The 16,284-nt window shown below is 38.1% G+C and overlaps 2 protein-coding genes across 2 annotated transcripts; one reads left to right on the top strand and one right to left on the bottom strand.

Annotated features, from left to right (window-relative positions):
• Positions 1 to 140: 140 nt before the first annotated feature.
• On the bottom strand, positions 141 to 1,048 carry LOC311070867 (histone H1-like). The gene has a single exon (XM_084094962.1). It carries the CDS (start codon positions 1,010 to 1,012, stop codon positions 377 to 379), a length of 636 nt encoding a protein of 211 aa, XP_083951088.1. The 5' UTR covers positions 1,013 to 1,048; the 3' UTR covers positions 141 to 376.
• Positions 1,049 to 11,768: 10,720 nt separating this feature from the next.
• LOC311070864 (piggyBac transposable element-derived protein 4-like) lies at positions 11,769 to 15,052 on the top strand. The gene is made up of 3 exons (XM_084094959.1): positions 11,769 to 12,017; positions 13,096 to 13,173; positions 13,373 to 15,052. Exons 1-3 carry the CDS (start codon positions 11,860 to 11,862, stop codon positions 14,946 to 14,948), a joined length of 1,812 nt encoding a protein of 603 aa, XP_083951085.1. The 5' UTR covers positions 11,769 to 11,859; the 3' UTR covers positions 14,949 to 15,052.
• Positions 15,053 to 16,284: the final 1,232 nt, after the last annotated feature.

Below are 16,284 nucleotides of genomic sequence, written 5' to 3'. Positions count from 1 at the left end.
TATTGTTGGATGTGGGGTTGTTTGTATTGCATTACCACAATTCCCCAGCATAGTGTTGTGTGTATATTCTGTCTGTACCGTGTCGTATAACATGCCGTTTCTGAACAGTCTGAACCCTCTTTTTTTTTTTTTTTGGCCATTTATAAAACATGTCTTATATAATAATGGTTTAAGTTTTTTTGTTTTTTTTACTGGATGTTTTGAATTGTTTGTTTAGAATCAATGAGTCCAAAAGGTTAAAAATCACATCTCTGTTGAAAATTAATTTAACATTTTTATCGAAATGAACAGAAACCTTCAATATAAATAAGTTTTGCTCTAATTCAGAGTAAGTGGGTGGCTCTTAAAAGAGCCGTTGAGGAACAAACAGTGAGCTTTACTTCTTTTTGGGCGCTGCCTTTTTAGGCTTGGTAGCTTTAGGTTTTGCCACCTTAGGTTTAGCAGTCTTTGCCTTTTTGGGACTCTTGGCTGCTTTCTTAGCGGCTGCTGGTTTCTTTGCCTTCTTGGGGCTCTTCGTCGCCTTCTTAGCGGCTGTGGCGGCGGGTTTCTTGGCCTTCTTGGGCGACTTCTTAGCGGCGGGTTTCTTAGGCGATTTCTTGGCGGCGGGCTTCTTTGCCGCAGCGCTCTTGGGCTTCTTGGCAGCGGCGGGTTTCTTGGCCGCGGGCTTCTTCGCTTTAGTAGCCGCTTTCTTCTTGGTCTCGGCTTGCTGCTTGTTGAGCTTGAATGAGCCCGAGGCGCCGGTCCCTTTGACCTGCACCAGGGCGCCTTTGGTCACCAGGCTCTTGATGGCGATCTTGACGCGGGAGTTGTTCTTCTCCACATCGTAGCCGCCGGCAGCGAGCGCTTTCTTCAGCGCGGCGAGAGACACGCCGCTCCTCTCCTTGGATGCGGACACGGCTTTGACGATGAGCTCGCCGACGCCTGGTCCTGCTTTCTTGGCTTTCGCAGCGGACTTCTTCTTGGGCGCTTTGGCCGGGGCGGCAACAGCGGGTGCGGGTGCGGTTTCTGCCATTTCTCTCTGATTGGATCTACAGTGTTTCAAATACTGTCTCTGGTTTCAGCAATGACTGGCGCTCGCGCGGCGCTGCGCTCTTAAATAACACATGAGAACCTTATAGACTCAACCTGCCCGCTCGGCGTCTGTGCGCGTCCACGAACCCCTCAAGCGTGTGTTTTCTTCTCTTACATTTGAGACAAAATTGCAACGATAAAATAGTTTAGCACAGTCAAAACAAAGTGAACACCAAGCAGAGGTTCTGAGCTTTCATTTGAGACTAATATATGCGAAGAGGAAATGTTTATTTTGCCTTCATCAGATCAAATCAAAGGCGAGCATCAGGCACGGGGGAAAGCCGCGTGTAAATTTGATAAACTGTTTAAGTGGAAAAGTTGATAAAAGCCTGAACGCGTCTTCTTTATGTTCAGCAAACAGTCTGAAGAGACTTTAATGAAATCAGCATTAGTGAGGGGCGTCAGGAGGCTTTCATACAGATGTTGTTTTGGGCAGCTTGAAGCACACGAACATCCGGAGACTCTCTGTGACTCTCATGTCTGGCCAGATGATCTGTCCATATAATAATACAAATATTAATATTAATAACAATAATACACATATACGCCCGATCACACAAGTGTTAATGTTTTAACTTGTTAAACACGTTTCCATAAGCTGATGTGCATATGAGTCATTCCACGAAGCCGGTATGATTTGAGTCCCTCTGACCTTTTTAAGTGTATTTTACCTATTGGGTCACCAAAATCTCTTTTTAAAAGCTTTTTGTATCAATTGAAATGTCTCCTTTAATAAAGTTTAAAAATTATGAATATGAATAATACAATTAGAAAAAAGTCCATAGATTTTGCCATTCCCATGAAGATCTATCTGTGCTTTTTTGCTGGTAATGTTTTTTTTTTTCCCAGTAAATTCAAGATTATTCATTAAAATCACATTATTTAGTTCCGTCCCTCAGTAATCCCTCAACCCCGTTACACAAATCATTCTCCCCCATAAAAATAATGAACAGATCCTTATATGTGACATCAATAACAGGAAGTAACATCATAGAAGTCTTCTGAACAACATTGTGTGTAGACACAGGCAAGTTACCACCTTCTTTTATAACTATAACTTATTTAGAATTGTGATATTGTGGTTGTCAGGTTCAACGACTCAACCCTGTTACATCAAATAAAGAGAGAATTCTTTTACTTGTGAAAATGATATTTGTTATTTCAACAATATACATGATTTCTTAATACCATGCATGCCATGTGCTCTCCTGTTATTCACTACATGAAGAGCAGTGGCCATTTCCGAGCAAAAAATCACAACCCTGTCACACTGAACCCTGTTACTTTATTGCTACGAAGCGCGCACATGCAAAAAAAAAAAAAACAAACAAAACACACACACACACACACACACACACACACACACACACACACACATACGGGTTTTTGTGAATTACAAGGACACTTCAGCCCAAACCAGTCTGTTGGTGTATTAGGGGGACACCCATTTCCACTTGCTCTACAGAGATGGGGAGGGTATCAAAAAATCTGTTTTGAGCCATACAACACAGATTTCACTTCAGAGTTTGTTTACACACAACACAACGTATAATGTAACAACCTGAAAATATACTTAATTATGAGGACACATATAATTAGGTGTCTAAACCCCGCCCATGACACAAAACAATATTATAAGGACAGTTGCTATACAACACAAAATTGTCATTTAAGTGTATTAGAGGGACAAACATGAATTAATGGGACATGGCTAAACACAAACACAAAAGTGATAGCACTGTGCATTAAATGGACATACCTGATTTATGAGGACAAATGATTAGACTAAAAACAATACTGTGCACTGCAAACACATCCTCACCTGTGGGCTCATACTCCAACAGACAACAAAGCCAACCATTTAAAACTATGATATTCTGATATTTTGAATATTAATTCAGCCAAGTCTTTTATAGGGTGCATTCAAGGGGCGGCAGTGGCTCAGTGGTTCATGTAGATTGTCTACAAACCGGAAGGTTGGTGGTTCAATCACCTGACCAAGTGTCGAGGTGTCCTTGAGAGCAAGACGACGAGCTGGATGGTGCCTTGCATGGCTGACACCGCCGTCGGTGTATGAATGAGTGAGTGAATGGGTGAATGTGAGGCAATATTGTAAAGCGCATGGGTGGCCATTGGGTCTGTGAAAGCGCTATATAAATGCAGTCCATTTACCATTCAAGAATCTGATATTTGTGTGATATATCCACATGACCTTTTAGAGGACATATAACAGTATGCACCTTTAGTGAACAAGAAGTTGTTTAATAATTACAGCTTATTTTCAACATTACAGTTGTTGCTGGCAATATTAAACAAATAACAAAATACACTAATGTTCTTGTGTAAAGGGAAAAAACAACAAAACTCAGCTGTCCTTTTCTCTTCCCACGTTTAATAACAGATCAAACCACGAGAACAAACATGAACGGCGAAATACTCACAGAGAAAAGACAGCCCAAATGAGCCTCAAGAACCAAGTTCTCAAAGACACATTTTCAAAACACTATAACAGTACAGGCAGGCAAACATGAATCACAAAAGGATCAAGTGCATTGGTGGAGCTGCGTTGAATAGTCACCAGGCATTACGATGAGCATTACTAACTTTTTGATAGAAGTGAAAGTACAGAGAGAAAAGGGAGGGGGGGAGGGGGAAAACTCCAAAGAAATGACATAGGACGAAACACTATCCATTTTGGTGGAGCTGCGTTGAATAGTCACCAGGCATTACGATGAGCATTACTAACTTTCTGCTAGAAGTGAAAGTACAAAGAGAAAAGGGAGGGGGGGAGGGGGAAAACTCCAAAGAAATGACATAGGACGAAACACTATCCATTTACAGCCTTCAACAGAAGTTTAAAACATTTTCCCACATTAGAACAAAACAGCAGCAACAAAAAACGAAAAAAAAAATAAATAATAATAAACTTAAACATTTTGTACCTGTTTCCTTTTCAGTGATACGCCCCGATTCCTAACAAAGTCTCTAATGTTTTGCACAGAGCGACCAGCTAAAGCAGGATACTCGGCAGTCTTGCACTGTTGACATTCAATTTTACTCACAAGTTTACCCCTTGCAATGTGGTTCCGGAAATGTTTGAGTACTGCTGCGATTTCTGTTGGAGACCATGTTTGTTTCGCTTTCCTTCTTGCATCATGTGTGGCTGCATCAAAAATCACTACAAAAGAACAACAGATTGGGTTGAACACCACAAAGGCCAGAACGCATATTCAGTCTGTCCCAACCAACCACACACTCCTCACCCTCATCTTGAGTCTAGTTTACTGATTTCTAATCTGAGTCAAAAGTGAAGGGCTTCTGTTTTTGTTTAACAATTTTCATTTTTTTGGCCCTGATACAAATTTAACAGCTAACATGTAACTGTATTAGTCAGGTTCATCAATCATTTTGCTTGAATTACCAGAGCAGATTGATTGCAATAAAAGATGGGAAGTGCTTCCACTCATTATATTCCTGGTGTTAGCAACCGACTACTCGATGTAATAAACTGCACATAATGCAATAAAAATTTGGATGGATGGACTGACGGACGGAAAAAAAAGAAAAAACAAAAAGAAAAAACAAAATCACCAAAGCAATCTAATTTAGTGCTGTGCCAGTAAACTTGACAACCACACCACTGCGGTGGCCCGCCAAAACAAATTTTTTTGTATGTGAATGCTGTTGTACATAAATATTATGACAGGAGTGAAGCACAAAGCTTTGTTTACAAAATAAATAATAGGTTAGCAATTAAATGTTAAAATCGCAGCCATGGAAACGTTTGGATTCATGATGAATGAGAGAGTTGTGCGTGAGCCCATAAATTTAAGCTTCGTCTGCTTTGTATTCCGTTTTGCGATCTGGTCACCCAATTATCAACAAATTTAACAATATTCCCTTAGTTATTCCACTCGACATGGAATCTGTTTCTTTTCCCAAATTTTCACTCACGTCTCACCCATTTTCGCAGGGGATTAAAAACGTTTCTTCCTTTGGTTTGCTTTTAAGTAGGCCTATTATTATATTCGCATTCTTTACTATTCGCATTCTTTACTATATAAAGTAGAAAAACGCAGTAGGAATTAGGGCTGGGTAAAAAATAGATTTCTCGATTTTAATCGAATCTTATTTTTACGAAACGATATCGATTCATAAATCTCAAGAATCGATTAGTCATCCTGTTTTCAGTGATGAATGAATGTAACATTGCTGCGCGCATCCCATTCAATAAATCGCAATACTCTTTGTGCTTTGTTATTATTAATACGAAACAAAGTCTCAAATTACGTCCATTTTCTTATGAAATTCAAAAACATAAATACCGTTTTGGCGCAGTGGCGTGAGATCGCTCTTGCTCAGCTCAAGAGAAGCCGCGGCGCGCACATGATCTTCTCTTCTGCCTAAATAATATCAGTTACAGCACGAGATAAACATGAATGAGCATCTGAAAGTGTGTTAAAAGGTAGAGTACAACTTATCGAAGTCCGTATCATGTCACATGGAATCACTGAATCAGTGTTTCAAGCGTGGAAAGACGTTAGTAAACAATGTCATGTAACTTCACATTTACCTCAAAAAAACATCCAGTGACTATAAACGTTAGTCAGCTAGAAAAATTAACTCTAGAGGAGCATTTTGTTAAATATATGCACCATATTACATATTCATTATAATTTTTTATGTTCTTCAATATTTAATGCTTGTTTGAATAAATCTGGACAGTTTTTTTATGAAGGCCACCATTTAAATTTGTTGGCTATATCATTTCATAACTTTATTATTATAAAAATAAATAAGTGTATTTTAAGTGATTGTATACAAATCAGTTATTCTTTACCTTCAATAATATAGTAGGCTAATGAAGCCTATCGGCTACAACTGACTCCCATAGTTTACAATAATAGTTAAGAGATGTTTTCCTTGAGAAAATTTGCAATGTATTGTACCTGATATCCAAAATAATCGATATTGAATCGAATCGTAATCGTAATCGAATCGAATTGCAAGCTTGTGAATCGAAATCGAATTGTGAAATTTGTGTCAATACCCAGCCCTAGTAGGAATGATGGATTACCTTTTGCACGTAAAACGTCTCCGGTTACTTTCGTAACCTCAGTTCCCTGAGAGGCGGGAACGAGACATTACGTCAGCGTGACGTATATGGGAACTCCTGCCTTCTCCACTTTAGCTGAAATCTTAAGGGCTAATGCCAGCTGGGGACTTTTCGCAAACCATGCAAATACTGACAGGTTCGCAGGCAGTATAAAATGCATGGGTGGACTAGACCATGAGAAGTCTGCTCCGACCTTATCAAAATTTGCATATCCCAACGCAATGAAAGCGAAGGCTGCACTGATCAGGGCAGACACAACACAATAAGCACCGCTGCATCAACCTTAATAGCCATTACACAGAGTTAGCAACATAATGGTAACTAGAAAAAAGTTTGTTGAGTCAAACTTTAAGTTGGCTTGAAAAAGCCGGACCAGAGAGTTAAGAAATTTGATAGATTAGTTAGAAAGAAAGAATAGTTAGAAACAAAGAAAAAGATTAGTTAGAAATATAGATAAATAATAGATAGTAGATAGATATGTTTCAATGAAAGAGGTTAGTTGAAAAAGAAAAAGATTAGTAAGAAAGAAATGAAGATTAGTTATAAAGAAAGAAAGAAAGAAAGAAAGAAATGAAGATTAGTTAAAGAAAGAAAAAGAAAGATTAGTAAGAAAGAAAGAAAGAAAGAAAAAGATTAGTAAGAAAGAAATGAATATTAGTGATAAAGAAAGATTGATTAGAAATAAATAAATGAAGATTAGTTAGAAAGAAAGATTAGTTAGAAAGAAAGAAAAATAAAGAGAAATATTGGTAAGAAAGAAAGATTAGTAAAACAAAGATTAGTAAGAAAGAAAGAGATTAATAAATAAGATGTTAGAAATAAAGGAAGAAAGATAGATTAGTTATGTTTAAGGGTGTCACGATATCGATTTTAAATCGAAATCGATCGAAATTAATGCTCAATCTCAATCATCGAATCAAAATATGGAATCGTCGATGCTGCCACGCCCCATATGTCACGTCAGCTCGGCTTGCCTGTAACAGGTAAAACTCCTTTTCTCGAGAATATTGAAGCCTTTATTTTAAATCGCATTGCAGCTGCACAGCGAGAGCACCATAGCTCGACTGAGCGAGCTGGCTGTGCTGCGGCAACTGCACGAACCTATGGCGAGTTAGCAGTGGTATGCGGTCCAATGCGAGCGCTTGGCACCCTGCCAACCTCGAGCGCGCCAATTTGGACGCGGCTGAAGTCAGAGAAAACTCGCCAAAGGACTTTAGGTTTAAATCGACTGAAGCGAAGTACCTGATATGAGCGAAATAGCACGGCAAGGCAACGCAGTCGTTCCTTATCTCTAAGGGAACCGATTTACGCAAGTAACCAAGTACGTTCCCTTACGAGAACGTTCTCTCGTACTGCGTTGCAAACGCTGTGGGAACCCAATTTAAAATGCCGTGCTATTCGTCTGGGACTGCTCTGAGGAGTCCAGGGAGCCCCGGGTCTATAATAGGTTATAGGTTATATTGTTTAAGTTTCCAATTGACTTATAAGTTATTGTTACATTATGTTATTAATAAACGTTTTAAATTTGTGGTACATTGCGAACAAAGGTCAGATATTATTATATTGCATAAAAGTCTAAAAATGGCATAGCTTGTGCTTTCAAAAAAAATGTTTTTAATCGAGAATCGAATCGAACCGTGAATTTAGAATCGAAAATGTAATCGAATCGAGGATTTGGAGAATCGTGACACCCTTAGTTATGTTAGAAATAAAGGAAGAAAGATAGATTAGTAAGAAAGATTATGAGAAAGAAAGAGAGATTATGAGAAAGACAGATAAGTTAGAAATAAAGATTAGTTAAAGAGAGAAAGATTGGTTTTAAAGAGAGAAAGATTGGTTAGAAAGAAAGAAAGAAAGAAAAAGAAAGAAAGAAAGAGATTGGTTAGAAAGAAAGATTAGTAAGAAAGAAAGATAGATAAGTTACAAATATAGAAAGAAAGATAGATTAGAAAGAAAGATTGGTTAGAAAGAAAGATTGGTTAGAAAGAAAGATTAGTAAGAAAGAAAGATAGATAAGTTAGAACTAAAGTAAGATAGATAGGTTAGAAAGAAAGATAGATAGGTTAGAAAGAAAGAAAGATTAGTAAGAAAGAAATGAAGATTAGTTATAAAGAAAGATTGGTAAGAAAGAAAGATTAGTAAGAAAGAAAGAAAGATAGATAGATAGATAAGTTAGAAAGATTGGTAAGAAAGAAAGATTAGATAGAAAGAAAGATAGATTAGTTAGAACTAAAGAAAGATAGATTAGTAAGAGAGTAAGATAGATGGGTTAGAAAGAAAGAAAGATTAGTAAGAAAGAAATGAAGATTAGTTATAAAGAAAGATTGGTTATAAAGAAAGATTGGTTAGAAAGAAAGATTGGTTAGAAAGAAAGATTGGTTATAAAGAAAGATTGGTTAGAAAGAAAGATTGGTTAGAAAGAAAGATTGGTTAGAAAGAAAGATTAGATAGAAAGAAAGATAGATTGGTTAGAAAGAAAGATAGATTAGTAAGTAAGAAAGATAGATTAGTTATAAAGAAAGAAAGAAAAAGATTAGTAAGAAAGAAAGATTAGTAAGAAAGAAAGATAGATAAGTTAGAACTAAAGAAAGATAGATTAGTTAGAGAGTAAGATAGATAGGTTAGAAAGAAAGAAAGATTAGTAAGAAAGAAAGATTAGTAAGAAAGAAAGATAAGTTAGAACTAAAGAAAGATAGATTAGTTAGAGAGTAAGATAGATAGGTTAGAAAGAAAGAAAGATTAGTAAGAAAGAAATGAAGATTAGTTATAAAGAAAGATTGGTAAGAAAGAAAGATTAGTAAGAAAGAAAGAGATAAGTTAGAACTTAAGAAAGATAGATTAGTTAGAGAGTAAGATAGATAGGTTAGAAAGAAAGAAAGATTAGTAAGAAAGAAATGAAGATTAGTTATAAAGAAAGATTGGTTATAAAAAAAGATTGGTTATAAAGAAAGATTGGTTAGAAAGAAAGATTAGTTATAAAAAAAAGATAGATTAGTAAGTAAGAAAGATAGATTAGTTATAAAGAAAGAAAAAGATTAGTAAGAAAGAAAGAAAGATTAGTTAAAGAAAGAAAGATTAGTTAGAAAGAAAGATAGATTAGTTAGAAAGAAAGCTAGATTAGTAAGAAAGAAAGAAAGAAAGATAAAGTTAGAAAGAAAGAAAGATAGATTAGTTAGAAATTAGATTAGTTAGAAAGAAAGAAAGAAAGAAAGAAAGAAAGAAAGAAAGAAAGAAAGAAAGAAAAAGATTAGTAAGAAAGAAATGAAGATTAGTTAGAAAGAAAGAAAGAAAGAAAAAAGAAAGGTTATAAAGAAAGAAAGAATTCTCAGAACGGGACGTTTTGAGGCAAAGTCAGTGACGGATCCAGGACTGAAAAGAATACCTGTTTTGAATTATCCCCTGTAGCCAAGGTGAAACACCTGGATTAACTGTCCACACATCTAGAAAATGACACCGGCCGGATTAGTTCTATGGCAGCTGTTGCCAGTTTGTCGATTGGCACTCTCGCGTTTTTTTCCATCGGTAGGCCAATATAGGCACGGACTGCGACTCAAACGACTTCTCAAAGCGCAGAGCTATATCTGGCTAGGTAATCTAGCTATTAGGCTATATCAAGCGTCTTTGTGTGGAAATATAAAAAATGTTTTAGATATTTAACTGTTATATTTAAGTGAATATTATTTACTGATATTTATTTCAATGCTTTAAAGGCTTTAGTATGATGTTTCATTGACGCAAGTGCTCAAATAAACACGCATGTCTTTTACGAAATCGATGTTTGAGCCTTGTTTATTATTATATTATTTCAAAATGTATTTAATTGAGATGTGTGTGTGTGTGTGTATTAGAGTTGAGCCGGATACTCGGCTGAAACGAGTATCCGGTACGGATAAAGCACTTTTGTCGAGTACGAGTATTATACGAGTAATACGAGTCAATATCTGTGCTCGGATTTAAAAAAAAAAAAGTTATGTTGAGATTAGGGCTGGGCGAGATATATATATATATATATATATATAATATTTATTTTACATGCGATATGGAACTAGACCATATCGCATATATCGATATAGTTCAAATTTGCGCTGTGATCCTTGCTCCAAGCAAGCTGCTGACCCGGAGCTCTCTGCACTGCTCCCCGCGCCCCCGCCCCTCCTTTTCCACTTTGCATGCGTGTTTAGAGTATGTTATGTTATAAAAAACAAAGTCTTTCACCCCAGAAAAACGGACTTTCTTGTCCTGTCAGCCGTTAAACTGTAGTCGTAGTAGCGCACACTCAATTGCACGCGCAATGCGGCGGCGCGCGCTGCATCGCCTCACTGAATATAAAGGGCAAAAGAAACTACGAGCAGGCAACGCCGTTACGTTGTAAATTACACAAAATAAAAGTAATGCAGGTATGATTTTCATTCTATTCACCAGGAGCAGTTTCCATGTTTCATTCACAGTTCTTGTTAGTATTGTGTATTCACCATGGTAACTGTCGTTTCCATATTAACCCCAAAATGTCACTATTTTTCTTTGTGTTATTTTTTTATATTTTTAAATGACTGTGGTGGCTCAACATTGTATTAACAAAAACTAGTTTGGGACTGCTGTTTAATACCTTTAGCATAGGCCTAATGTTTATTAGTAGGCTACTAGTCTTTACTATTAGTCATATTCTTACAAATTAATAAAGAATATTTATTCTCCTCTGTGCTGTCCGCCTTTCTAGCCAATGAAACACCTTCAACCCATATATAGCCAATCAGAGGAAGACAATCCAGCCATTTGAAATTAACATGAGCTTCAAATAAATATCCAGTGCATAATCAGATCCTCTGTGAATTCAGGGGAGTGAAGAGGCTGATAAAAAAAAAAAAAAAAAAAAAAACCTGTACATAGAAATGAAGTACAATTGGAAGTAATGTATGGAAGGGTTGATTGTAAATATATTATTCAGCGAGAACTAATGAAAATATGGCAAACAGAATGGAAAAAGGGAAATAAAGGCAGACGTTATTTTTCTATTCAGTCAACAGTGAATCATTCCATAAATACAGGTTTAGGAATGAGGTGTGCATTGAATTATGGGCAGATGCATATGTGGAGAAGTAGAAACTGTGTGCCATGCTCTAATGGACTGTTTATATCATCGTTACAAAGATACATCTCATGTAGGCTACTCAGAACTGTCGGAAGCTGGAACTTCAAGTTATTTATTAAAATCATTACTCTGTACTTAGGACTATGAGACAATAAAAGTTATCAACTTTTTGCACAGGACTGGACTGTATATCTAAGGATATAATCTGTTAAATCTATTAATTCTTCAAATGAACTGAGGAGGGCAGCAATACGCCATTGTAGCGTCTAGTCTGCCGCAAATATCAAAGAAGAAGAAGATCCACCGTGAGCTGAAGATTAACATTCCCGAACCAGTGAAATCTGCCCTCAAAGAAGGCACTCACCAAGAGGGAAGAAACATCTACAATCCAGAAATAAAGAAAGTTAAGACAAATTACAAAGTTGAAGGGGGTTTTCCTGTTCTCGTTTAGCGCCGGTCTGGCCACGCCCACCGGCAGAGCGCGTCATTCACATGGTAATGACGTGAATGTGGGAAACGCCCCCGATCAACAGGATAAAACTGGCGGCAAACTTTTGTTTGGCTTTATTGACTTTTCTTGAAGATGGCACGTCACGCACACGAGGAAGCTCTTCGGATGATCATAGACAGTGAGGAAGAATCGACTTGTTCCTCAGAGTCGGAAGATGATGAAGACGTTGATGATGAAGGCCTGCATTTTGAGGATCAGTTTGAGCCAGCGCATGACACATCTTCTGAAGAGTAAGCCGTTTATTCTTATTTTAGTTATTAGAGTCGCATATAGCTGTTTCAAACCAATATGGCCAGACGATATCTACCAGTTTGTGATATTATGAGTGAAATGTGTTGTCCTGTGGACTATTAGAACATCTAAATGTCTTCCAAAACAAGTGTACATGTTATACTCTAATGTGGAGAGAGCGATTGAGAGCGAGAGACATTTAGCAACGGAGCTTAACTGTGTTCTCCAACATCTGCTGAGGTTTAAATATTTTGAATGTGTAATCATTAATTAATTACAGAATTATTTATTATTATTATTAATAATAATAATAATATAATATAATATACACTATGCAGGATTCACGATGCTGATCACCATTAAAACTAGTCATCTCAGTCTGTGAAAAGGGTCCATTGATAGTTAATGGATATACGGTCGCGCGCTTTATGGCTGTTGATGGGGCATTGACACAACACGATGCCCCATCGACATGATGCCCCATCAACAGCCATAAGGCGCGCGACCGTATATCCATTAACTATCAATGGACCCTTTTCACAGACTGAGATGACTAGTTTTAATGGTGATCAGCATCGTGAATCCTGCAGAGTATTTATTATTATTATTATTATTATTATTATTATTATTATTATTATTATTATTACTATTATTATTACTATTTAAATGTATGCACATTTATAACTATACGTGGTAATATATCACCGTTGCATCAGATTACAAAAAAGTAGGGTGTTTCTAATACTGAGGTTAATCTCACTGTCACTCACACAGCCGCTTTCTCTCTTCTTGACTGCTGTTATTAAGCTCTCTATATTTATTTTACTCTTTTTGAAAGTTGTGAAAACACTTTTGTGAAGTTCTATTGTTATTTGAGCAAATTAAAAACAAAATATATATGTAATATAATCTCTCATTCACCACATTAGAATTTTACCCAACTAGGATGATTTTCTCTTCTAAGAAACCTGGAAATGTGAAAAGGGTCTATCACTTATGCATGCACTGGTTTGCCACCTTGGACAACATAAGCTAACTGTTTACTAATATTTGTGCTTGTACCTTTTCTTTTCTTAGGAATGTGGTTCCTTCACGTGGACCTCACACAGGACACAAACATCGTTCAGTTTTCAACGTAGTTGAGAATCTTAATGAGTAAGTGCAGGTTTGCCTCGTCATTTACAAGTGACATTATTTCACAGTACATGTAATCAAAATTAATCTAAGCAAAGTATATGTGCATGGATGAATGTGTAAATAGCTTTTTAATGAGTGGGCAATATATCAGTATTAGTAATTGATAATGTTGTGATCCTTTTGTCAACATGCTCACTTTTGTTTTCTCCCCCCACAGATGTGAGAATGACAGTGACCAGATTCCTGTTTTAAAGAGAGCCAAGACACTGTCATGGAGAGAAGAGACTGATGTCGATGTGGCTCCAAAGTCTCTGAGATTCCTGCCGGCTCGGGAACCTGGGCCGCAGTCGAGTCTTGCTGACTCGCACTCTCCTATGAGTCTTTTCAAACTGTTTTTCTCAGAGAGCGCCGTGTCAAATCTGTGCCACAACACAAACGCTCAGGCTGCCAGGGCACTCGCAAAGGGTCGCAAATACAGTTGGACAGATGTCAGTGTTGGCGAGCTGTACCGCTACATTGGACTCGTTTTCTACATGGCCTCGGTGAAGATGAGCTCCATCGCTGACTACTGGCGGCAGGACAGTCTCTTCTCTGTGCCCTTTCCCGCCACAGTCATGTCTAGGGACCGATACCGCACCATTTCATGGAATTTGCACATAAGTCACCCAGAGGCAGACAAGGAAAATGACAAAAAGAGGGGAACAGCTGAACATGACCAGCTCTTCAGGGTCAGACCCCTCATGGACACCATCCGTCTTGCGTGCAAAACCTTTTATCATCCCAGAAGAAATTTAGCTGTGAAGGAAAGACTGGTGGCATGCAGAGCAAATGCAGGAATGAGAAGATTCATGAAAGCCGAGCCAGCAAAGCTGGGCTTCAAGTTTTTTGTCCTGGCGGACTCGTCGAATGGATATACTGTGGACCTCTCTGTGTACACGGGCAAGAACATCTTTCCCACAGGCCGTGGGCTTTCTTATGATGCTGTGATGTCTCTTCTGGACAAGAAGGTTTTGGGCTCTGGGTACCATGTGTACATGGACGATTTCTATACAAGTCCAAAGCTCTTAACAGACTTGTTAGCTATGAAGTTTGGTGCTTGTGGGACTTACAGAGACTATAGGAAGGACTTCCCACGGAGCGCATCTAATCCATTGACCAAAAAGTCCAGCAGGGGATCCATCCGGTGGATTCGGGATGGGCCTCTTGTGTGTGTGAAGTGGATGGACAAACGAGAGGTGTCTGTTTGTTCCACCATCCATGCTGCCTATACAGGAGACCGTGTGCAACGACAAGTGAAAGCACGAGATGCACGGAGGAAAAAGTCTTTGCCGTGTCCTGCGCCTGTGAGCGCTTACAACCAGCACATGACAAGTGTTGACCCGTCCGACCAGCTGTTGCAGTACTACACTGCACAGCACAACACCATGAAGTGGTACAGAAAAGTCTTTCTCCACTTCTTGGACGTTGCTGCCACCAACGCTTTCATATTGCACAAGGAGCTACACGGCAACATGACGCACAAGGCGTTTATGGAAGAGCTTGTTGCAGAGCTCTGTGGTGTGTCTGAGAAAGCAGATCCAGAACAGACCAGTAATGACCATGTGCCGGTTCCAGGAGCTGAGCTGACCTCCAATGTCAGAAGAATTGCCACTGTTGGTCGCCGCATATGTGTGCATTGCAAAGCAGTGCGTGGCAAGAAGCAACAAACACCATGGAAATGCCAGGCATGTGACGTTCATTTGTGCCTTCAGTTGAACAGGAACTGTTTCCAGGAATGGCACAACAATGAGTGAGCGTGTTCAAACCTGGGTGCACAGCAATGTGCCTTCAATTACACACCCTCTTTTGTTTGAGGAAACTGTACACTATTTTTGTAAATAAACTACATTTAAAAATGTGTGATTGTGAGTAGACTTTATTTTTTATATATATATATTAATAGATCCTTTAGGGAAGGGATCAATATTTCCTCGGGTGCTGAATATTTCCTCAGGTGCTGAATGCAATATTTATGACCACTGGCACTGTCTTTCACACTGCTTTTAAGAAACCAGAAAATCAAAGTAGCATTATTATTGAAATACAGTCTGGGCTGAATGCAGTGTAGTGAGCCATTTTCCTTATGGTGTAAATGGCTGAAATAAGCACAAATGTTAGGGCATGTCCAACATCTTCAGGATTCGAAGAACACCTCTGATTCTATGGGGTTTTAAATATTAAATGCGTGATGGGAGATTTTAGACCTCGTGAACTATTTTGAGAAATTCAGAAAGGGTAACCTCTCTATGTATTCTCTCTTAAGGAGTTTTCTTAAACTGTAGTTGCTTTTGCCAGCATAATCCATTGAACATCTTCCCATTGTTCTCTGTGGCACATTTACTGTCCCAGGTCACTGTAACCTGAGTGCTGTGGCCTCATGGGAAGGCAAAGAGGAGAAAATTCCCTGCCAGTTTAAACCTGTTGAAATGCAGGTGGAAGTCACCCAGTCTACAAGAGTGTGAAAAGACAGAAAAGGGGTGGATTTAGAAATATAATTATTAGCCTATGTAATTATAGGAAGTCACAATACTCTTAATTCGGTGCATTTTTCAGGATGTTTTTGCAGACTTTCAATATTACAGGGAATGGGTTAATTTATCAGGTAAACAGTAACTGAGTTGCACAAACTGGAAAATTGAGGAAGTACTTTATTAAGATTTCTTAAGTTGAACCACTTTTTTCAGTACTGCACTGATTGGTCTGCTTTGTAACCAGAGACCTTCCCTTTGGATGACCTTAAATGTGGTAGCTTTGCATCCATAAGGAGTTCATGTAATAGAGCCTGATTGATTTTTAATGGGAATAAAAGCAAGCCAGGCTGTGAGGGACGGACATTCATCTCTTCAGTGGGTTGTACTGTTTTAGAATTTAATGTGTTTTTTTTTATTGCTCTGCTGATGAAACACTGCAAAATTACCTGTCCAAAAAATTTAAGTAGACCAAAAAACTCCAAACATGAGCTGTGGAAAAGAGTGATAGGAGATTTAGAGCTTTTTATAGCTGAAACGTCTATCCCTCACAGCCTCGCTTTCATACCTGTCATGGCACTGCTCTGAATAAGGTGTATAGGCTGACTACACAGAAGAGAAT

The sequence above is a fragment of the Abramis brama genome (assembly GCF_963993115.1).
Source record: "Abramis brama genome assembly, chromosome: 20".
NCBI lineage: Eukaryota > Metazoa > Chordata > Actinopteri > Cypriniformes > Leuciscidae > Abramis > Abramis brama.
This window is presented reverse-complemented; position numbering and strand designations above follow the sequence as displayed.